This window comes from Salvelinus sp. IW2-2015, linkage group LG30 (assembly GCF_002910315.2).
Source record: "Salvelinus sp. IW2-2015 linkage group LG30, ASM291031v2, whole genome shotgun sequence".
In the NCBI taxonomy this organism is placed as follows: Eukaryota; Metazoa; Chordata; class Actinopteri; order Salmoniformes; family Salmonidae; genus Salvelinus; species Salvelinus sp. IW2-2015.
In genome coordinates, this window is record NC_036869.1 from 12,759,087 (window position 1) to 12,783,493 (window position 24,407).

Sequence of the window (24,407 nt, forward strand, 5' to 3'; positions counted from 1 at the left end):
ACAAGATTAAAAATCTGGAATGTTCTGTGACTAAACATGTGCTATAAATCTGAAAAGGTTGACTAATCTCATTCAAGTCAGATTGCTCCTTCAAATCTTTATGGCAACAGCAAGAATCTTGGCTAAAAGMAATCACTTCAGGCTTTTTACCTACACATACTGCATCCCCAGTGAATGAGGTCAAATAAACCAAAATAAATGGTTCTACATTTGTAATCATTAAATTGGGTTAATATGTCATGCCAGTTGACATTCCTTGGAGGCATTGAGACAGTGTTCCTCAATACCATGACTCCTGGCGAGTCAAGTCTTTGGCTTGGAGCTGTATTTGGTGCTTTTTCCCTGTCCTGACTAAGATGAGTCAAATATATATATTTTTTAAAGTCTACACATTCTGCCAAAGCAGATTTGGCAAATGCATAGCACCATTGTAGCAGCCCAACTGACAACTATCATATTAAACTACTTAGTTATCTTCCTGTCAAACGGGTTGCAGTTCTTGAGCGTTAAATCAGGAGTCAGTAGTCTCAGGTATGCAGCGGAGGTCAGGGTCTCAGCCTCTACTTCAGGTATTGGTAGACTTCCTCATCCAGCGATATGAGGTTAAAGTAAGACAACAGGGATAGCAGGTATCGTGTCAGACGCATCGTCGCCATTTCTGACCTGGGAAGATAATGATTTTAGTTAATGTTTTAGGCAATCTTGTAGGAACAAAAAATGCTGATGTATTTTGGGTAATGTCTGGAGCAAGACCTACCCAGTTGGGTCTACTGCTATACATTCAGTGGCCAGCTTATTAGGTACAGAAAATGGTTTGCTCCTACAGACGGTGAGTCACGTGGCTTGCTATATAAAAGCAGGCAGACAGGCATCCAGTTACTGTTTGATTGAACGTTAGAGTGGGCAAAACAAGTGACCGAGTGTGGTATGATCAGTGTCAGGGATACCGGTTCCAGCATCTCCGAAGTGGCCGGGCCTCCTTGGCTTTTCACGCACGACATTGTCTAGGGCAGCGTTTCCCAAACTCAGTCCTCGGGACCCTAAGGGCTGCATGTTTTGGTTTTTGCCCCAACACTACACAGCTGATTCAAATGATCAAAGCTTGATGATTAGTTGATTATTTGAAATCAGCTGTGTAGTGCTAGGGCAAAAACCAAAACGTGTACCCCCCTGGAGTCCTGAGGACCGAGTACGGGGAAACCCTGGTCTAGCTAGGCTTTACAGAGAACGGTGCGACAAACAAAACATCCAGTCAGTGGCAGTTCTGTGGGCAAAAAACTGCTTGAGAGGTTGAAGGAGAATGGCAAGAATTGTGCACGCTAACAAGCAGGTAAATAACAGAGCATTACAACAGTGGTGTGCAGAAAGGCATCTCTGAACACACAACTCATTGGTCCTTGTCACAATGCAGCAGAGGACCACACCAGGTTCTACTCCTCAGCTACAAACAAGCAGCTCCAGTGGGCACGCCGTCACTGGACAATTGAGTGGAAAAACATTGCCTGGTCTGACAAGTCCCGGTTCCTGTTGCGTCAGGATTTGGCGTAAGCAGCATGAGTCTATGGCCCCATCCTGTCAACGGTACAGGCGGGTGGGGAATATTTTCCTGGCACACGTTAGGTCCTTTGATACCAATTGAGCAATGTTTTCATGCCCCTGAAGAATACAGGGAGATCTGGAGGCAAAGCGGGGTGAGACCTAGGAGACGTGTTGACACTTGCGCTCTTAAATACAGTGCGGGTAGGCTAGTCTACATTATGGAATTATGGATAAATGCGAGAATATTGGGATTTGTCAAACTGCAGTCAAGCATGTAATCAGAATAAGACCCTCAATATTTATAGGAAAGGAGCATCAAGATCACTGTGCACTTTCACCACACTGTGATATTCATAGGTTCTCATCTGTAGCCTAATAAACTGCATGCTTTCCCCAGTCGTAGTGGGAAGACCACACCATCACACGTGACTCCAAATTTACTTCGATATGTTATATTTGTGCATAAAGGTGTTTCTGCCATTTCTCACATAATTAATCTTACCGTCGGCATTCATAACATTGTACCGAAACTTCCCGTTTCCATCACAGCTGTCATGATTACTAATTTTTTTATACGGTATGATTTTACTCAAACTGGATGGAAATGTGGTTACTGAGTGTATAGCGTTGAGGATAATTCGTTACCTCAGGGCATACTCGAATTTGAGGCTCTCCCAGGAGGTCCACACCCATCGGAACACCCTGAACCTGGGAAGAACTCCCGGCCTCTCTGCCCAGAGCCGCCCCCAGCCCTGCACAGCGCTGGAGACAAGACAACAGGTTAGTAAATATCTACAACTGCTACTATTTGAAACAGTCGTCTGTTCGCCTCTAAAGCCATGACACAGTATCTGTCCACCGGAGCTCCCAACCTGATACTACTAACCTCTTGGCCATGACACAGTATCTGTCCACCGGAGCTCCCAACCTGATACTACTAAACCTCTTGGCCATGACACAGTATCTGTCCACCGGAGCTCCCAACCTGATACTACTAACCTCTTGGCCATGACACAGTATCTGTCTACCGGAGCTCCCAACCTGATACTACTAACCTCTTGGCCATGACACAGTATCTGTCTACCGGAGCTCCCAACCTGATACTACTAACCTCTTGCCATGACACAGTATCTGTCCACCGGAGCTCCCAGCCTGATACTACTAACCTCTTGGCCATGACACAGTATCTGTCTACCGGAGCTCCCAACCTGGATACTACTAACCTCTTGGCCATGACACAGTATCTGTCTACCGGAGCTCCCAACCTGATACTACTAACCTCTTGGCCATGACACAGTATCTGTCTACCGGAGCTCCTAGTGTGATGTTGATGCTGCGGACCGTGTTGATGTTCCTGAACACCAGCAGCATGGGGCGTGGCATGGACTTGAGAACGGCCATGATGTTGTCAAAGTGATTGACAGCCATGTCCCTCATATAGGATGTCTCTTCACAACTCAGGATGTTGGACAGGCCCAGCTCCCGCATGTTGATTGGCCGCTGCAGCAGCATCTCACAGAAGATGAAGTAGTCTGATTGGATAGGAATCAGGATATTGTAAACATTTTATTAGTCTGTTGTGAGACAGGATTTGTTAAAGGCATAGGACTTCTGTTTGAAATGATATTAGTTGTCCTCTCACCTTTGACCCCCAGGCTGTTGGAGTACCTCTTCATAGCAGTGTCGTCTCTCAGGACTATGGACCGCCACAGTTTACACAGCGCTACCCTGTCACTACAGGGTCAAAGGTTAGGTATAGTATAACATACAATATACATACATAGCTGTACAATTGAAAAAAATATTGATTACATTGCAAGGTTGTAGGTTCTAAAATGTATCCACACCACTGAGTTGCTTTGGAGAAAAGTGTCTGCTAAATGGCTTATGATTATAGCTTAAATCTTACATTTCACTGAGGTATTCATACAGGCCGTGATCCAACAGTACTAGCTCTGCCTTCTTGTCTGGACCTCTTCTCACAAGCACTGTGACATGGTATAGAACATGCACTCAAGGTCACCAAGTCATTTTTAGCAAATATTGTTGAACAGTTAGTTATTTGTTATCGACTTAACTTTTTATATATCTGGAAAAACCTCTTGTAAACTGCCCTGATTCAAGTTAGAGTTCAGCAGAAACTGTAAACAAGCCCCTGACCTACCGTTGCCGGGGTGAGGGTCAGCGTGAATGAAGCCCGTGTAAAATATCTGCTCTGCAAACGTACGGATCAGCTTGTCAGCAGTCTGAAAAAACAACGGTTTATATGCTTATCCGAGGACTAATGCGTATAGACAAAAGCTGCTCTACGGTGTCACGGCCGGTACTTACATCTCTCAAGCTAAGTCCTTGTCTTTTGATTTCTTCCACATTGTTGATTTTGCAGCCTTCACAGAACTCTGCAGTCAACACTCGCTAAAGGAAAATGGTTTGTTTATTACAGTACAATAATACAAGTGGTCAAAAAATGTATCAAAGGCTGCGTTTAGACAGGCAGCCCAATACTGATATTTTTTTCCACTAAATTGATKTTTTGACCAATAAGATCAGCTCTGAAAAAGAGTGATGTTAAAATATCTGTCATTGGTCTAAAGACAGTGGGAGAAAAAAAAGAAAATCTGAAATGAGCTGCCTATTTGAACACAGCCATTGTAATTTACAGCAGTGAATAGATCTGGGTCTCACCTTGCTGGTTTGGTCCCAGTAAACCTTTGGCACGATGACAAATTTGAAGTGTTTCAGTTCCTCTGCACATCTCTCAGAGTTCCTGGCCTCATTCTCAAAGTCCAGCTCCTGTGCCAATGTCCCCTTCAAGTCCTAATATCGTCAGAGAATGCCAACGTTAGGTTAGGGGACCATGTCTATCTAATCATGCTCTGCGAGGTATTATCTGATAAGGCCCCCAAAAAAAAGCATTTTCGACCAAATTAGCAGACAAGTTTAAGCCCTTACTTTGAGGACCCATCTGAAGCCGAAGCTGGGGTGCATGAACTTTATAACGTCCAAAAGGATCTCCAGAGTCCTGATGTCACCGTCAAACCGATCCCTGAGGTCTATGTACTGCACCTGGAGAAGAGAGAGAGGTTAATATTCAAAATAAGGAGTGATATCTAACCTGGTTTAACCAAAGTGTTCTGTTCGGTTTAATCAGGCGAGGTGACACCTATTTAAGAGAGTAAATCACACAGTAAACCATTAACTGTGGCTGAATGTGTTGTACAGTTAACCTGAACCCACTTTGACAGCAACAGGAGTCCCGTCCTGCAGCTCTGCCTTGTGGACCTGAGCCAGACTGGCTGCTGCGATGGGCTCATAGTTAAACTTCTTAAACATCCTGTCTGGAGTAGTGTTGAAGTCCTCTCTGAACAGAGAGTCTACCTGGTAGAACGTGACAGATCATTTCATGCAAGAATGTTTCTCAACACTTTTCATTGTAAATTATAGAATTGCCAGTTCTAGCCTCACATTATGAATGGCCAAGAGGCATTCAAAGCCGTGACAACTATAAGCATGGCTCCCCCATCACTTTCACTACTTATTGCTTCATTAACTACTCTTCAATGTTTGACAAGACAAAATACTGCAGGTCTTACCTCCTTGTATCTCCTGTTAAGAGCCTTATCCTCCAGGACATGCAGTGTCTTGACGTACTCAGGAGGCAGCAGGTGGTTGAAAGCACACAGTCCCTGTCCAAGTTTAACATATATCCCTCCGTTCTGCACTGCTCCCGCCACCATGCTGTCTGCCGCCCTTTGGTGGCACAATGACATCCCTGCCACGAATGATGAGCTGCTCTGGCAACACAGAGGGGAAGATGGGATTGAACTCCCGAGATCGTTTCAGACTCACACCATTGTTTAGCAGACAGACACAGACATGTAGGGCTGTCACAATTCATAATGGTCACGTTCCCCTGCTCAGACGTTGCATGCATCAATCAATGGTTGCGTGCCACGTCATTGACTGTGCTGTCAGGCACCAGATCGCTATAACATATGTGGTTAGCGGATACTTAAAATACCGATCCAGATGTTATAAGATCTGGCATGGGTCAGCAACACCTGGACAGAGGAACGCACCCAATATATATTCTGTCAAACTTACCTCGTCCATGCAACGTAACGTCACATTGGAGGTCCACCAATAATCTACTGAGATATAGAGTCCTACATATATAGACCTGTAGGGAAAGAGAGAGGGACATGGTTTGAGTAACTCAAAAAGGAAATGATTCAAAACATTTGACCACATGCAAAAAGGATGAGACCCACCGACAGAAGCGACCGACTCCCTTCACCAAGATCTTCATCTTCCGTCTCTCTCGAGGTTCCGCAAAGGCGTACTGGACCCCCACCACCGCGGGAACACTCACCGCCACGCCCAGAAACATCTGCCTGAACAACCCTCGGCTCTTCCCTGGCCTGACAGGAGAAGACATGGGCATTTCAGCAACAGTGTGTGTACATTTCTTTCGATGTCGCTTTCTGGAAGGTTACAGTGTTTGACTAACTGCATGTATAGTTCTGCTTCCTGCCTAGGTGGTGTACTTGTACATCAAGCTGACAGACACTACAGGAACAGGAGCTTGGCCATCGTCTCAGACACGGTGTAGTTGTGTAGTTAGTATAGTACCTTTGTGAGCTGAAGGATCTGTACAGTTGTGGATGTGGGTGGGGACATCTTCGCTGCAGGGCCAAATGAGGCCAACACAACCTTAACTACAGAATGACAAAAACACCACAATTAGTGTCACTTTGAAGCATCAACTTAAAACTAATCCACTGTTTTTGCTAGTCACAGTAGACATGCTGGGAAACACCTTCCTTTTCCCTAGAAAAGTAGAGAAAAACAAACTCTGCATGTTACTATGTTAAATTGAATAACATGGAGACTGGTGTTGGGGACTCTGCATCAAGGCCACTCTCCATAGGCCAGAACAGGCTGTTTTCCTTAACCATCTATCACAGGACAAACTGTTTCCAGACTAGTAGATTTATAGATAGAGCCTTTCTATGTCAGGGCACTGACTACGTGCACACACACGATTACTCATTCTACCCTGTTTCCCATGGCATTGAATAAAACACGTGACAACTTATAACTAATGGAGGGTAAACGTCAATCTCAAAATTAGGGACATCACACGAGCTCTTGATCTCGTTTAGCGAAATTGTACGTCGACCTCTGATTTTAGTATGGAGGTTATACATTGCATCAGGTTCTACATTGCATCAGGTTATACATTGCATCAAATGTCCAAGCGCAATTCCTGAGTTAGAGAGTAACGTTAGTTAATGGAACGAGACCAACCCTTGCTAGTGGGATATGTAAATAAAAGTGTAACGTTAGCAATATACTGTGCAACATTAACATACAAAGCGCACACATACATTTAACCTAGTCATTATTTTTAATGACATTTAATCCATACACGCATAAACTGTTAAAAGTCAGGTGTTGATTTAGAAGGTATGTACAGGCATATTTTAAATTTGGTGTAGCTAGTATGTTACTATAGTATAACAAGTTAGCCTAACGTTACCAGGCAAGGAAAAGATAACATTTGAAAAAAAACAGTTCAACTCACTGCTTTGAAGGTCTCCCACGCCATGTTCAGCCTATACACTCACTGTGCTCTCTTCTCACTAATATGTAGTTTAAAAAAATTAAATTGTAAAAAAGTATAGCCTCTACTCGAATGTAACTGTCTCCTCCCGTTTCAGATCATACTTGATTTCCTGAACTGGCTACAAATGATTTAAGGACATATGTGGCACGAAATTGATCACGTGACAAATGGTCCGAATGTGACCGAAGATTCTCCAGTGAAAAGATTCCTCACTTGACTCGCATCAAAATGAATCAACCCAAGCATACTTTAAAATTACGTTTAGAGTTTAAATCACAAATGTACAGAATAATGCATGTATTTTTGTGGTTGAATCAGAAATGGACGTTGTAAATAAATGATTAATTAATGTGGCTAATTACATAACATGTATCAGAAATTATTCAAGTGTGCAATCTCTGTACAACCTTGTTTACAATCAGGTTTACGGTATCAGAGTATGGTCTGGAATTTAAACAAYGTTGTTTTCAATGATAACGGCAAAATACTACTGACTCTGTCTTGATAATTAGTGATCCTCCTTCCCAGCCTCTCAGCCATCACATCACTGGCATAGCCTGGATAATATGTATTATAGATAACTGTTTACATTAACATCAATGTAGGAATTACTGTGATCAGCCCCTTATCAGTGTGACTTTAGGTCAGTGGTAGCAACTCTACTAATCAGGAGGAGCAGATGCATGATTTATACGTTACATCATCTTACATCATATCAGGTAGAGGGATATCAAGGGATATCCCCAGAGCATTGAAGGGGATGAAAACAATGTGAGTGGAAAACAGAACAGCATGATGTTGCATCTTCCATTTGATTTCTTTAGCATCTTGTTTACATGATAATCTCAACTTCGACTTCTCTTTGACATGCTATGCATGAACCTCAAACTGACACGTTTATTTCAGAACATATGGATGACAACTGTTCCATTGATCAAAGTATTTTAATTGACTTAAAATTAGAGGTCCTCTGTCATCACAGCCACCGGAAGCTGTCCGACTGTCGTCGCTGGAGTCTTGTGTTTCCTGTTTACTGGCGGGAAGAGCGAAAGAAACTGGACCATCGGTCTGTTTTCAAAACGCACGTTGCTTTTTTATTTTTTATTAGCGCAGTTTCAATAATTTATGATAAACCGAATTCCACGCGATTTGGATACATATATTTGCTTGACCTGTGTCTACAGTTTAAAGGGATTTGAAGCGCGAAACCGATGGAGGAGCCCGCTGACTCCGTCGGTGGCGGGGCAGCACAGGGCCCCACCGCGCAAGTGGCAGAGATCCGCTGCCCAATGGCAGCGCGTCCTATGCGGCTGCTGGAATGGAAAGTCAAACCAGGGTCCCTCGTCAATGTGGACTCGGTGTTGGCGTTATGTGTTCCCATCCCGCTGGAGAAAGAGGCCGGGTCTCAGCCGCCAGAACAGCCCAAAAGGCTGCCAGAGAAGAAACTGAAATCGGACCGAGCTGGAGTGGTGAAGGACCTATGTTGTCTACTTGGACAAGTCATATCGCCTGGGTGAGTATGCTAGCTAGCTAACGTTAATTTAGCTCATATTGCCAATGTCAGCAATTTTTTTATATTGTGCTGTTGTGTGTAGTTTACTGTGTTCGCCAACTAATGATGTTGCTCATAGACCACGTTCGCAGTAGCATTGCTAACTAGCCTAGCTGATAGGTGGTAATGGTAGCTATCTATCCTAACTCAGTGCGTGTGCTGGAGCGCCGATCTCTAGAACAGCTGAAATGATCATGTCAATGGGGGGATTTCGTTTTGCATGTCCCGGTGCCTTAGTAGTGCGGGATTTAATAGTGGACCATTCGATTGGTCCTTAAGTTAAATATTCAGCACACGCCAAACTAACTTATTTTTTATTTTTATTTTTTTTACCCCAAACGAACTTGGCCCATATTGTAGTATGCACATTACATCATCCACATGGTATCGAGTCGTCGCATTTGCACGCTCGAGCACTTTTGGTCCAGTTTTTGACGGAACCAGAACTCAAAAAACTTTGTGCTTCAGAAAGCATTTTGGTGTTATGAATTTGGGTAACAAGCCAGACCAGTCAATTATGTAACTGATAACAACACATTGTGAATATAATAACATGAAACCATTCCTGTACTACTGAAAACAGGGGTGGACTTTCACTGGGGACGGGGCCACACATAATGAAATTGCATTTTTATCCCCCCCAGTTTTATAATTGAAACGTGATACAAAACGAGGCAACGGTGTGCTTTAGTACCATGCAGATGCCTCCAAGCGGTTGGGTAGGCTGTTTGGAGTGTTTAACTGACTGGATAAAAAAAATAAAAGTGATGCCCCGCTTATAAAACCAAAGTTGTGCCCCTGACTGAAAATGGCCAAATATTATCTTAGAGCTGAAGAAGACACCCCTTGTTTCTGTTTTTAAAGTTTGAATGTGTCGATTCAGTTGTCATTTTGTTGTTCAGAAACYGATGATGGCTTATGCCCTGGTGCTTTTCAATATGGAGGCACTAATGTAGTCTTATGGGGAAGCTGTGTTTATTAACGTGTTTGTTTAGATATAGATGTACACATGTTGGAGAGAAAGTGGCCATTCTATCCGGCACCTGCATTGTAAAGCCCTTTTTTAACGGGGAAACTCGTTATGCTAGGGTCTCAAGTGCCACTTCTCTTCCAGTGGTGTGATTGTCAGAGTAGAAGAATGCTGCCATCCAGTCGTGATGAAGGGGCTGTGTGCTGAATGTGGTCAGGACCTCACACAGTAAGTACACACCCACACACACATGTATTCCATGCTAGAATTTCAATTGGCACATTCACACACTTTTAAAATAGGCCTGCTTCTTAGCTGTAGATTACCTTTCATGCGGATGCATTACTAAGTGGATTCTCTCTCTCTTTTTCAGGATGCAGAGTAATAATGGGAGGCAGCAGGCTCACATCTCCACGGCAAACGTTTCCATGGTGCACAGTGTCCCCGAGTTGATGGTCAGCTCTGAGGTGAGGCTCGGGATGTCATGGCTCTAGAAGACGAGTTTCCTCTGACGATAATGTGACCTTGTAGAAATACTTCTGTGTCGTTGGAATTCAACTTTACAATGTGGTAGAGACAGTTTTGTTGAAGTCATTGCCTCCTTTTTTATAAATGCCTGGTCTCTGTGATATGTCCCCAACACAGCAAGCGGAGCAGCTGGGCAGAGAGGACCAGCAGAGACTCCACAGGAACAAGAAGCTGGTTCTTATGGTTGATCTGGACCAAACCCTGATCCACACCACCGAGCATCACTGCCAGCGCATGTCCAATAAGGTATGTGTATCTGATCTACATAGCTACAATAAAAATAAAATCCTCTGGCCTATGAAAAGAGGTTGTTTGATATTTCTATTCCCCCGGTTTTGCTGTGGGTTTGATATTGAAGAGTCACCCTGTATGTAGCTAGTCTGCAATTAACCACTGGTGGTTATGTAGCTAGAACAAACCATTGATGGTTCTGCCCATGCCTCTGCTCTTGTTCCACAGGGAATCTTCCACTTCCAGCTGGGCCGGGGGGAGCCCATGTTACACACGCGACTGCGTCCGCACTGCAAAGACTTCCTGGAGAAGATCGCCCAGCTCTACGAGCTGCATGTCTTCACTTTCGGAAGCCGCCTCTATGCACACACCATCGCAGGTACCCACTCACATTCTCTGATAATTATGCCTACATTGAATCACTATATCATTTACTTTACAGTAAGTAATGCAAAAAGTATCAAGAATGCAACAACAACAAAAAAATTACGTAAATGCCAAAGGTGTGTGAGTGCTCAGACGCTAAATGCCAAGTGAATTTAAACACATTGAATTATCTAGGATGTCATCCTCTGTAAAATCTCTCCACGGAATTATACATCTTCGCTTAATGCCTGAGTGCTGTCTGCATTATAGGTGAGAATTGTTTTATTTAAATGTTTGTCTATACACTCCCCAGTTTGAAAAATTAGACGGTAAGACTAACAGACATGCCTCAATGTGATTGGTCTCAGCATTTGAGGCAAATGCTGAGTAGCACTAGAAGTCTGAGTGGCCACTAGAGGTCAGCATTTACCTTCAGTTTGTTTCTCAGGCTCATTCTGTACTCAGCATCTTCATATCTCGCTGGGATGCGTGCCAAATGTCTCCCTATATGGTAGGGATGTGCATCTTTCCCTTTCAAAACTATTCGGTATGTACAGTTGAAGTCGGAAGTTTACATACACTTAGGTTGGAGTCATTAACTCGTTTTTCAACCACTTCTTGTTAACAAACTATAGTTTTGGCAAGTTGGTTAGGACATCTACTTTGTGCATGACGCAAGTAATTTTTCCAACAATTGTTTACAGACAGATTATTTCACTTATAATTCACTGTATCACAATTCCAGTGGGTCAGAAGTTTACATGCACTAAGTTGACTGTGCCTTTAAACAGCTTGGAAAATTCCAGAAAATGATGTCATGGCTTTAGAAGCTTCTGATAGACTAATTGACATAATTTGACTCAATTGGAGGTGTACCTGTGGATGTATTTCAAGGCCTACCTTCAAACTCAGTGCCTCTTTGTTTGACATCATGGGGAAATTCAAAAGAAATCAGCCAAGACCTCAGAAAAAAATTGTAGACCTCCACAAGTCTGGTTCATCCTTGGGAGCAATTTCCAAAAGCCTGAAGGTACCACGTTCATCTGTACAAACAATAGTACGCAAGTATAAACACCATGGGACCACGCAGCCGTCATACCGCTCAGGAAGGAGACAAGTTCTGTCCTAGAGATGAATGTACTTTGTTGCGAAAAGTGCAAATCAATCCCAGAACAACAGCAAAGGACCTTGTGAAGATGCTGGAGGAAAGAGGTACAAAAGTATCTACACTGCTCAAAAAAATAAAGGGAACACTAAAATAACACATCCTAGATCTGAATGAATGAAATATTCTTATTAAATACTTTTTTCTTTACATAGTTGAATGTGCTGACAACAAAATTACACAAATTATCAATGGAAATCAAATTTATCAACCCATGGAGGTCTGGATTTGGAGTCACACTCAAAATTAAAGTGGAAAACCACACTACAGGGTGATCCAACTTTGATGTAATGTCCTTAAAACAAGTCAAAATGAGGCTCAGTAGTGTGTGTGGCCTCCACGTGCCTGTATGACCTCCCTACCATGCCTGGGCATGCTCCTGATGAGGTGGTGGATGGTCTCCTGAGGGATCTCCTCCCAGACCTGACTAAAGCATCCGCCAACTCCTGGACAGTCTGGTGCAATGTGGCGTTGGTGGATGGAGCGAGACATGATGTCCCAGATGTGCTCAATTGGATTCAGGTCTGGGGAACGGGCCAGTCCATAGCATCAATGCCTTCCTCTTGCAGAACTGCTGACACACTCCAGCCACATGAGGTCTAGCATTGTCTTGCATTAGGAGGAACCCAGGGCCAACCGCACCAGCATATGGTCTCACAAGGGGTCTGAGGATCTCATCTCGGTACCTAATGGCAGTCGGGCTACCTCTGGCGAGCACATGGAGGGCTGTGCGGCCCCCCAAAGAAATGCCACCCCACACCATGACTGACCCACCGCCAAACCGGTCATGCTGGAGGATGTTGCAGGCAGCAGAACATTCTCCACGGCATCTCCAGACTCTGTCAGTCTGTCACATGTGCTCAGTGTGAACCTGCTTTCATCTGTGAAGAGCACAGGGGTCAGTGGCGAATTTGTCACTCTTGGTGTTCTCTGGCAAATGCCAAACGTCCTGCCACGTGTTGGGCATAGGAACTGAGAAGTGGTCTGTGGTCACCACCTGCAGAACCACTCCTTTATTGGGGTGTCTTGCTAATTGCCTATAATTTCCACCTGTTGTCTATTCCATTTGCACAACAGCATGTGAAATTTATTGTCAAATCAGTGTTGCTTCCTAAGTGGACAGTTTGATTTCACAGAAGTGTGATTGACTTGGAGTTACATTGTGTTGTTTAAGTGTTCCCTTTATTTTTTTGAGCAGTGTATATCCACAGAAAAACTTGTCATATATTGACATAACCTGAAAGGCCGCTCAGCAAGGAGAAGCCACTGCTCCAAATCCTTCCATAAAAAAAGCCAGACTACGGTTTGCAACTGCACATGGGGACAAAGGTCGTACTTTTTGGAGAAATGCCCCCTGGTCTGATGAAACAAAAATTGAACTGCTTGGCCATAATGACCATCGTTATGTTTGGAGGAAAAAGGGGAGACTTGCAAGCCGAAGAACACCATCCCAACCGTGAATCACGGGGGTGGCAGCATCATGTTGTGTGGTGCTTTGCTGCAGGAGGGACTGGTGTGCTTCACAAAATAGATGGCATCATGAGGCAAGAAAATTAAGTGGATATATTGAAGCAACATCTCAAGACATCGGTCAGGAAGTGAAAGCTTGGTCGCAAATGGGTCTTTCAAAATGGACAATGACCCCAAGCATACTTCAAAGTTGTGTCAAAATGGCTTCAGGACAACACAGTCAAGGTATTGGAGTGGCCATCACAAAGCCCTGACCTCTATCCTATCGAAAATATGTGGACAGAACCTGAAAAGTGTGTGCGAACTAGGAGGCCTACAAACCTGACTCAGTTATACCAGCTCTGTCCAGAGGAATGGGCCAAACTTCACCCAACTTATTGTGGGAAGCTTGTGGAAGGCTACCCGACACGTTTTGAACCAAGTTAAACAATTTAAAGGCAATGCTACCAAATACACTCAATTAGTATGTAAACTTCTGACCCACTGGGAATGTGATGAAATAAATAAACCCTGAAATAAATCATTCTCTCTACTATTATTCTGACATTTCACAATCTTAAAATAAAGTGGTGATCCTAACTGACCTAAGACAGGGAATTTTTACTAGGATTAAATGTCAGGAATTGTTAAACTGAGTTTAAATGTATTTGGCTAAGGTGTATGTAAACTTCTGACTTCAACTGTATCTAGATATATGGGCTCCGATCGATACATGAACGACTCGGTTTGATTAAAGGAACATATCGGTTCGATTCGAAGCACTAACATTTGTTGCATAAACATATAGATTTCCTATTCRAAATTAAAATCTGCTGCTGATGGTGCTTATGAGCTGGGCCTCTCTAGGATGGATCTGTCTGAGCTGACCTCTCTCTCTGTGTAAATTATGTATGTGGGTGTCTCTGAGCGGTAAGCCTAACGAAGCCAAATCTAGACGAAAATCAGCGAGGGAAGTCTGGGGAGGTGCATCTGCGATGTAAAGCCGGACACTAGTGGTTTTCTAACAGCAAGGCTCAGATCAATATGGCGGTGTCAACATACAGTGCCTTTGGAAAGTAGTTTTACCCCTTTACTTTTTTCATATTTTGTTACGTTACAGCCTTATTTTAAAATTGATTAAATTGTTTTCTTTCCTCATCAATCTACACACAATGCCCCATAATGACAAAGCAAAAACAGGTTTAGAGATTAAACAGAACACGGAAATATTACATTTACATAAGTATTCATACCCTTTCACTCAGTACTTTGTTGAAGCACCTTTGGCAGTGATTACAGCATTGAGTCTTCTTGGATATGATGCTACAAGCTTGGCACACCTGTATTTGGGGAGTTTCCCCCATTCTTCTCTGCAGATCCTCTCAAGCYCGGTCAGGTTGGATGGGGAGCGTTGCTGCACAGCAATTTTCAGGTCTCTCCAGAGATGTTCGATTTGGTTCAAGTTTGGGCTTGTCCCGAAGTCACTCCTGCATTGTCTTGGTTGTGTGCTTAGGGTCGTTGTCCTGTCTCCCAATCCCTGCTGCTGAAAAACATCCCCACGGCATAATGCTTCACCGTAGGGATGGTGCCAGGTTTCCTCCAGACGTGATGCTTGGCATTCAGTCCAAAGAGTTCAATATTGGTTTCATCAGACCAGAGAATCTTGTTTCTCATGGTCTGAGAGTCCTTTAGGTGCCTTTTGACAAACTCCCAGCGGGCTGTCATGTGCCTTTTACTGTGGAGTGGCTTCCGTCTGGCCACTCTACCATAAATGTCTGATTGGTAGAGTGCTGCAGAGATGACCAAGGCCCCTCTCTCCCGATTGCTCAGTTTGGCSGYGCGGCCAGCACTAGGAAGAGTCTTGGTGGTTCCAAACTTCTTCCATTTAAGAATGATGGATGCCGCTGTGTTCTCGGGGACCTTCAAGGCTGCAGAAATGTTTTGGTATCCTTCCCCAGATCTGTGCCTCYACAAAATCCTGTCTCGGAGCTCTACAGACAATTACTTCGATCTCATGGTTTGGTTTTTGCTCTGACATGCTCTGTCAACTGTGGGACCTTTTATATAGACAGTTGTGTGTCTTTCCAAATCATGTCCAATCAATAGAATTGACCACAGGTGGACTTCAATCAAGTTGTAGAAACATCTCAAGGATGATCAATGGAAACAGGGTGCACCTGAGCTCAATTTCAAGTCTCATAGCAAAGGGTCTGAATACTTTAGTAAATAAGCTATTCCTGTTTATTTTTAATACATTTCTAAACCTGTTTTCGCTTTGTCAATGTGAGGTATTGTGTGTAGATTGCTGAGTATTTATAAAAAAAATAATTTGAATAAGGCTAACTTAACAAAATGTGGAAAAAGTCAAGGGGTCTGAATACTTTCTGAAGGCACTGTAGCTGCTATTGTTCATGAAGGTTTTTCTGTAGAAATGAGGTATAAGCTTTTCTATATCACACACTCACGAACTGAAAACATAACGTGTGTTCAATTAATTGGTTAGAGAGGTCTGAAATATAATTTGTATCCAGAATACTTTCATTTGTATCCAGAATCGTGGCAAAGTTGGCTCATGTTTTAGTCACGTCTTTGGCCAAGTTCGCGTGGGTCAAACAAACCACCCTAATGTTTGGTTGACAAATAGTGACTCCTATGTAGTTGCAAAAAGTGGTCACCGACTTGACAAAAGTGATCCGCTCGAACGTGCTCTATGTCTATTTAGGAAGCTGAGCCATAAAGGAAACTGGAAGTCTACCACCCCACTATCAGTTGGGGCGGGCTGGCAATGTTTTGATCTGAAATCACCATCACCCACTAATTAATTTGTTGTTTTTGCAGATTAAAAGTGTTAGAGCTAGTAGTGTATCAATATTTATTTTAGTTATTATATAGCACCACTTTGGCTTTTACCCCCGTCTCATAATCAAGTGGTTTAGACCGTTTGGAAGTTTTGACAGACTCTGAGTGAGCTTCTCTTCCATGCAGTGCGGTTAGCACAAGTGACTGCTTGTCCTCGTTACGAAATCATCACCTTTACCCTGTATATTTAAAAATGGACATATACTTATGATTGTTTCAAGTAAAACTATTGCTGATGGTGAACCTGAATAATCATAATGTAATGTGAGCCCCGATCAGCATGTAGCCTACCTATAGCCAGATTAGTTGTCTCTGATGGTAGCTTTTATTTCAGTAAAACACAATTTTCAACAACAAAATAACATCGCAAAATACATTGGTTGTCACTCAACTAATAAAGCTTAATATTGCGCAAGCCATTACAAACATTTTGAATTCTAAAGGTGACGCGCAGATGTGCCGGATCAAGAATAGGCCTGCCTATCGTTAATCAGCGTGCAAAGCTGCGTACAGTTTGACTGATATCGCCGGGGGTTGTTCGGCATGCAAAATGATTTGTAGCGCAATGACTGTCAACATAGTTACATTCTTAGTTCGACACAGGTGAGAGGTATTTTCGGAAGATGGAAAGTAATTTGAGCAAAAACATTTTGTGAACCAGCGATTTGTAACGTTTGAATTGATTTTCAGACTGATGCATGCTACATTTGGGTTGGGTTCCCTCATACCGATGCAGTCATATCTTAAACATTTGAACATATTGGTGAATCGTTACATCCCTACGATATAGTGCACTACTTTTGACCAGTGCCATGTGGGCCCTGGTGCACTATATAGGAAATAGAGTGGGATTTGGGATGCCTCCTCACTGGTCAGTTTACCAGCCTCTCACAGAGAATAATATAGCCACCTCATACTCAACCTTACTTTTCACCATATCTCACTTTACATTAAGTTATAATAAAAGGTTGAGCATTTTAGTCATCTAAATATCAGCATTTTGGTTATAGAGATGAACATTGGATCTTTTTAAAGTTTGGAAACGATATTTCGCTACCAATTAGAAGTTATTCTATAATGAATGTAAACGCAGAACGTTGGAAGCAAATGAATAGTGAGTGTGTAATGTAGTACTTACCTCAGTCTGTGGAGCAGAGAGGTCACTGTATCTGTCTGTTTCTCCATGTAGATGGGTTTGTGTGCTTTAGTAGATGCCTGCCCGCCTGCCTGCCCTCTTCTCTGGGGTTTAATAGCATCCAGGTAGCTAGGTGTTTGTTGTGAAGTGGGGATGTCGCTGCTCCATCAAAGCCAGGCTTTGTTGTTCCTCCAGACACACATTATTCTGCAGCTTTTAAAGAGAAACTGAGAAGACCCAGCTTGCATTTAGTTCTCATCTCAAAGCTTTGAGGTTTTAATGAAAGCCTACTGAGTATACAGAGATGTCTCACAGCGATGTCTGCAGTTTCATTTGAGTTCAAATTGAAAATTTTGTGTAACAAAACATGAAAACGTCCAGATAAAGAAAAAACATGAGAATTGGCTCTAAATGGACTCAAAACCTGTGTACCCTGTGTATCGCCAGGCGGCCGGGGAGTAATGGAGATTGGCAGTTCGGTAAAACTGCGCCTTTACTTTTGTGAATACATCCTGCTTTTCCACAGTGCTCTTTTAAATAGGATGTCTAATGTAGTTTCTCGTTCTCTATCTGTTTCTCATTCTCTCTCTCTGTTTCTCGTGCTCTCTCTCCTATAATTTATTGAGTCCATTTTTAAGATGTTTTTCTTGTGTGTTTCTGTGACTGTAGGCTTCCTGGACCCTGAGATGAAGCTGTTCTCCCACAGGATCCTGTCCAGAGACGAATGCATCGACCCCTTCTCCAAGACAGGGAACCTGAGGTCAGACCTGGCTCTCTGTCTGGCAGAGCTGCTAGCACACACTGCTTTATGAAGCCCACGCATTACACGTTGACACATACCAGTAGCATCTTCCGCCAGGACATTTTTTAAGAAAAATCTGTCCAATATGAAAAGGACACAGCTGATATGTTATCTTTAATTTAGACACTTTGGAGAAAATGCATTCATTCAGTCAAGGAGAAATTGATTTCCACTCAGCCACTACTGCTGAAGAATTCAACTTAGGGAATTCCTGTAATGATTGGAGCTACTAGACCTTAGTGTTGATTAAAACCTGGCATCAGTCAAGTCATCTGAAGTCACTTGGTTGTCCCCACAGACAATACAGCACTGTAAAACTGAGCCATCCAGCTCTAGCATGATAGCGCTATAGATGAGCGGAGGGAATAGCCAATAGCCATGCAGTATTCCTTCTAATCAGTGACTCCTGTTATAGAAGCCTGCTAGAACATCATTCTCTTATTAAATCAAAGTCCTAATGGTAGAAAATGTGCTTCTTGTATAGTTATGAAGTTCAGATAATGATTAGTAAGCGTGACGGACAGAATTAATTTCTACCCTGAAGGGATTCTGAGAGTCCTTCCCAAATGGCACCCTATTCCCTTTATAGTGCGCTACTTTTGACCAGGGCCCATAGGGAATAGGGTTCCATTTGGGACGTAGCCTATGACTGGGAGATGGCGAGAGAGCATAGCATTGTGCTCTGTTACTGTGGGACTTTGTTATTCCCCAAAGACACACTGCCTAGGGTGTTACACGTGTCAGAGGAGAGGGAGTGCCAGTTTCACTTATATTTAACTCTCTCATTCTCGTTCTTTTCTACCTTTAATCTCTCTCCCCCTCTCTCTCTCCCCCTCTCTATATCTCTCTCTCTCATCTACCCCTAAGGAATCTGTTCCCGTGTGGAGACTCGATGGTATGTATTATAGATGATCGGGAGGACGTGTGGAAGTTTGCTCCCAACCTGATCACTGTGAAGAAGTACATCTACTTCCAGGGCACAGGAGATATCAACGCTCCACCCGGGTCTAAAGAGGCCCAGCAGGCAAGGAAAGGTACTGTATACAGGGTCTGAAGACAATGAGCTTAACATGGCACAGTGGGCACTGTTTTGAAGTGGTCAATACATGACGCACGGTGATCTATTAAAACAACCCTATGACTTAGAAAAACAGTCCTCACTCCCTTATAAGGGCATTCAGTGTTTTGTCAGTTTTACACGAAAGAAAAAAACACTACCTTCTAAAACCACCGCGTGGCAAAAGTTCAGAGAGGAAGAGGGAGCGGTTTGATGGTTACTTCAGGGATGTGACCTCATCCTGGTACTCTGGCTGCAAATGGAGTCTCACTGTTTTGATTTCATTTGCATCATACGATGCACCGCTCTCCTGCGTGGCAGACTGCAGCACCGCTCTCCTGCGTGGCAGACTGCAGCACCGCTCTCCTGCGTGGCAGACTGCAGCACCGCTCTCCTGCGTGGCAGACTGATTGGGTTCATCTGAACCGTGATTACCCTCTCAGGCTTAGTCTCAGGAGGGCGTGGGTTCTTTTCTCTCAGAGAGCCTCTCACAGTGGAGAGCTTTTTTTGATTAGCAGTAGAGACAAATAGGACAAGCTACAAATGAGGGAGAGTACTTCTATGGGCTCCCAGGAGAGAATGACACACAGGCTGTTAGATCAATTAGGGAAGTGCTGCTGGTTTCCGTGACATCACATGGACAGCTGCCAGACCCATGGATTTCTTTATTCCTAAGAGTTTGTAGATGACCTGAGAGGATAAAGTGCTATGAAGGACATTGTTCTTGTTGAGGCATGCACCATGGTTTAAACAGACCGTGTTTTCAACGCTGATTCAGTGCCCCAGTGGCCACAGGTCAACTTGCCTCCATTCGGATACACCTCCAAAACAACTTCAGTGAAATGGATTCACAGACACCCTCTAGTCTAGTGATTTAAGTGACAAAATGTCCGCGCATGTGTTTTAATGTGCTAACGAATCTTCCTGTGATGTTGCTTTACCCCAGCCGGCAGCCAGGCCAGCCGACCGGCAGAGGCCTCGGAAGCAGCAGTAACGTCAGGGCCTACAGCGGGGCCGTATGGGGGGTCGTCTGCGTCAGAGGAGCTGAGTAACGGCCGTAAGAAACAGCGGGRTAAAGACCACAACAACGGAGGGAGGGTGGAGTCAACAGCCCCCTCAGCCACTCAGAAAGCAGCAGCCAATGAACGGACTCAACCGGGCGAGGCTGTGGAGAAGGGTCAGGGCGTGGGGGCCGAGGCCAGCACGGCAGCACAGGTGAGCGACAGGACGAATGTGAAAGAGGCGGTGCAAGGAGAGGAGGAGGATGGCAGCAGGACAGTGGGCTCAGGGGAGGAAGCTCCTCCTACATCCTCCACTCCTCCAGACCTCCATGAGCCCAACAGCAACCTGGACTTTGACCTGTCCAGTGACTCTGACTCTGTTACGTGTAAACCACCCTCATCAGACAGTGAGGGGGAGTACAGCCAGACCAGGAAGTCCAAACAGGAAGGGGCGGAGCAGGCGGCAGTAGAGGAGCCATCAGGCAGGGCTGGAGGAAAGGAGGAGGGGGGTATTAAGCAGAAGCGCACCGGGGAGAACAGCTCCGAGGTAGGAGGGGAGACGTCTGTGCTTGTCCTCCCTCCTGAGCAGGAGAACGGGTGCTCAGAACGGAGGAAGGCTGAGACAGAGTCCCAGAACAGTGAACAGTCAGGAGTCACCATGGAGGAGGTGGACAAGGATAACCACCTCATCTACCTACAAGAGGTGTTGGAGCGTATCCATAGGGAATACTACGCCCGCTACAACGCCTTCCTCGGGAAGGAACGCCCAGAGACGCCTGATATCAGGAAGATCGTCCCGGAGCTGAAGGCCCGGAGCTTGGAGGGCACCACCATTGTGTTCTCTGGGCTGTACCCCACCAACTACCCCATGGAGAGAACCAGGGAGAACTACCACGCCAAGGCCCTGGGAGCAAAGATAGGAAAGGACCTCCTGCTCAGCTCAAAAGACCCTGGCAGAACCACGCACCTCATTGCTGCTAGAGCAGGTGAGTTACTACATACAGTGCCTTCAGAAAGTATTCACACCCCTTGACTTTTTCCACATTTTGTTGTGTTACAGCCTGAATTTAAAATTGATTATATTGAGATTTTGTGTCACTGGCCTACACACAAAACCCCATAATGTCATAGTGGAAATATGTTTTTAGACATTTTTACAAGTTAATGAAAAGCTGAAATGTGTTGAGTCAGTAAGTATTCAACTCCTTTGTTATGTCTAAATATGTTCAGAAGAAAAAATGTGCTTAACAAATCACATAAGTTGCATGGACTCACTCTGTGTGCAATAATAGTGTTTAACATAATTTATGAATGACTACCTCATCTCTGTACCGCACACATACAATTATCTGTAAAGTCCCTCAGTCGAGCAGTGAATTTCAAACACAGTTTCAACAACAGAGACCAGGGATGTTTTCCAATGCTTCACAAAGGACATCTATTGATAGATGGGTACAAAAAATATACCTTTGAGCATGGTGAAATTATTTATTACACTTTGGATGGTGTATCAATACACCCAGTCACTACAAAGATGCAGGCGTCCTCCATCTTCTTTTTATTAAGTAGGGAGCCAATTAYCTTTCAGCACTTATTTCCATGACTGATCAACTTGATTTCTCATCCCTCTCTCTTGTCCCTCTGCGGTAGACCTATGGTGAGCAATGTGTTTGGAACATCAAATCACAATACATATGGAATCGCAATACTTATCGTATCGGCACCAAAGTATCGGGGTAATACCGTATCGTGAGGTCCCTGGAAATTCCCAGCCCTACTGGTTATGCCGTTGTTAATGGAAGTCTGAGTGGTGAGGTAAAACTACGGGCTGAACACCACACAGATGGATTAAATAATAATTAGTCTCTGTCAACACKGGGAGAATCTCAATTGCATACTCCTSGCGTCCTCGTTCCTCACCTCCTCAAAGCCCATTGGAGGAGGTCAGAGAGGATGGATTTTTCTGGATCTTCCTCGTAGCCTGTTGATCCAGCAGGTCAGAGCAGCACTAGAGGGCCAGCATGGTCTGACTCATTACATCCATAATGACATGATGATCACCTCTCAAATGCATCAGTCTGACCCCYGTTCATGRCTCAAACACATAAGAGCCTGTCCCCATGGTCCATACATAATCCTCTCAATCACATCAACTATCCCATTTTTACCGGTTTCCGGTTCACTGGTCCAGGTCATTTCGAACGTCTGTTTATGCGGTTGTTAATTGCTCGTTTGGCAGAATAAAACAGTTGGCTCATTCACAATCATTATCGGATACTGACTGGACTACTGAGAGAGAGGACCTGTGTACTCTGCCAGGGTGCTAGGTCTCGGTTTGTCTGTTTCGTTGGGTCCTGAGACCAAACAAACTAGAGKAGAGCAGAAAAAGCAGCCTGAAGCATTATGTTTTCACTTGAAAGTGAAGTGCTTTTCCTTCCCAAAGTAAATAACCATTTGCAAAGGAAAAAGCTGCTAACAGCATTGCAATTGTCTTTGTTAAGAAACATCAGGAAGAAGAGTACAGTATAATGGTTGTTGCTGACGGAGTAAAATCACAATTTAACAAGGCAACAGTAAACATGTCGTCCCCCACGAATTATGCATTGTCCTCCTTAGGCCAATTGAGATCGTGTGTGACTGACACATTTCAGTTCGTTACTATAGGTCCCACCTCGGGCCAATCAGTGTCATTTTGTTAATGCCGGATCTCTATTGCAAGACGCGTCATTCACCCAACTTTCGTCAAAATAAAGCCAGTGCTATCTGAGATTGTGTGGCGAACGTACTAACTGACAGAGACAGGTCCACTGTACCCTCCCCAATTTTCATCACAATACATTAACATAATAGACCAGTGGTAGGCAGCCCTGGATTACCGCAGGCACTTCATGTTTTTGATTTAACTGACCTGGAWGACCAGGTGTGTTGAATTCAGGCAATCACTGAGCTGATCAATTAGCTCAGTTGGTCAGGTGTGGTGCCTAGTTGGAACATCATCCTGCAGTACCTGTGGCGCTCCTCCATGAACAGTGTTGCCTACCTCTGTACCAGGCTATTGATCCCATCAGGCATGGGTGCTTACGTTGATTTAGACGGGGGTCCTGAACTGCTCTGACTGAAAAACATAAACTATAAGATATTAAACTCAGTCGCCGTTCCAATTCTGCCCAAAGGTGTTRYATGGGGTTGAGGTCAGGGCTCTGTGCAGGCCAGTGAAGTTCTTCCACACCAATCTCGACAAACCATTTCTGTATGGACCTCGCTTTGTGCACGGGGGCATTGTCATGCTAAAACAGGAAAGGGCCTTCCCCAAACTGTTGCCACACTGTTGGAAGCACAGAATCATCTAGAATGTCATTGTATGCTATAGTATTACGATTTCCCTTCATTGGAACTCAGGGGCCTAGCCCGAACCATGAAAAACAACCCCAGACCATTATTCCTCCTCCACCAAACTTTAGAGTTCGCACTATGCATTAGGGCAGGTAGCATTCTCCTGGATTCCGCCAAATTGATCCGTCGGACTGCCAGATGTTGAAGTGTGATTCATCACTCCAGAGAACGCGTTTCCACTGCTCCAGAGTCCAATGGCGGCGAACTTTACACCACTCCAGCCGACGCTTGGCATTGCGCATGGTGATCTTAGGCTTGTGTGCTGCTGCTCGGCCATGGAAACACATTTCGTGAAGCTCTCGACAAACCGTTCTTGTGCTGACGTTGCTTCCAGAGGCAGTTTGGAACTCGGTAGTGAGTGTTGCAACCGAGGACAGACGATTTTTKCYRGCTTCAGCACTTGGCGGTCCCATTCTGTGAGCTTGTCTGGCCTACCACTTCGCAGCTGAGCCGTTGTTGCTCCTAGACGTTTCTATTTCACAATAACAGCACTTACAGTTGACTGGGCAGCTCTAGCACGGCAGAAATTTGACAAATTGACTTGTTGGAAAGGTGGAAACCTATAACAGTGCCACTTTGCAAGTCACTGAGCTCTTCAGTACGGGCCATTCTACTGACAATGTTTGTCTCTGGAGATTACATGGCTGTGTGCTTGATTTTATACACCTGTCAGCAGCGGGTATMGCTGAAATAGCCGAATTCCACTATTTTGAAGGGGTGTCCACATCCTT

The 24,407-nt window shown here is 44.2% G+C and overlaps 2 protein-coding genes across 2 annotated transcripts in view; one reads left to right on the forward strand and one right to left on the reverse strand.

Annotated features, from left to right (window-relative positions):
• Window positions 1-32: 32 nt before the first annotated feature.
• On the reverse strand, window positions 33-7,270 carry LOC111955041 (uncharacterized aarF domain-containing protein kinase 5). The gene is made up of 15 exons (XM_023975079.2): window positions 7,127-7,270; window positions 6,172-6,257; window positions 5,811-5,960; window positions 5,644-5,719; window positions 5,133-5,333; window positions 4,777-4,917; window positions 4,492-4,605; window positions 4,225-4,356; window positions 3,871-3,954; window positions 3,704-3,785; window positions 3,449-3,527; window positions 3,182-3,273; window positions 2,819-3,071; window positions 2,185-2,301; window positions 33-663 (listed from the first exon to the last, which is right to left on the reverse strand). Exons 1-15 carry the CDS (start codon window positions 7,148-7,150, stop codon window positions 561-563), a joined length of 1,734 nt encoding a protein of 577 aa, XP_023830847.1. The 5' UTR covers window positions 7,151-7,270; the 3' UTR covers window positions 33-560.
• A 936-nt stretch (window positions 7,271-8,206) lies between these two features.
• LOC111955090 (RNA polymerase II subunit A C-terminal domain phosphatase) overlaps window positions 8,207-24,407 on the forward strand; it is a 127,566-nt gene continuing 111,365 nt past the window's right edge. The window contains exons 1-8 of the mRNA XM_023975167.2: window positions 8,207-8,681; window positions 9,835-9,918; window positions 10,064-10,157; window positions 10,336-10,464; window positions 10,678-10,828; window positions 18,093-18,183; window positions 19,093-19,259; window positions 20,229-21,269. Coding sequence (XP_023830935.1) covers window positions 8,380-8,681; window positions 9,835-9,918; window positions 10,064-10,157; window positions 10,336-10,464; window positions 10,678-10,828; window positions 18,093-18,183; window positions 19,093-19,259; window positions 20,229-21,269 — 2,059 coding nt within the window. The 5' untranslated portion in view covers window positions 8,207-8,379. The remainder of the gene's footprint in view (window positions 8,682-9,834; window positions 9,919-10,063; window positions 10,158-10,335; window positions 10,465-10,677; window positions 10,829-18,092; window positions 18,184-19,092; window positions 19,260-20,228; window positions 21,270-24,407) is intronic.

Bases quoted from the DNA above. Each gene is read 5' to 3' on its own strand.
- LOC111955041 (XM_023975079.2), bottom strand. From the start codon at position 7,150: ATGGCGTGGGAGACCTTCAAAGCA. The intron at 5,334-5,643 runs GTAAGTTTGACA...CTGTGTTGCCAG, and splicing joins CGTTACGTTGCATGGACGAG to AGCAGCTCATCATTCGTGGC. The intron at 3,274-3,448 runs GTAAGATTTAAG...TTGACCCTGTAG, and splicing joins TATGAATACCTCAGTGAAAT to TGACAGGGTAGCGCTGTGTA.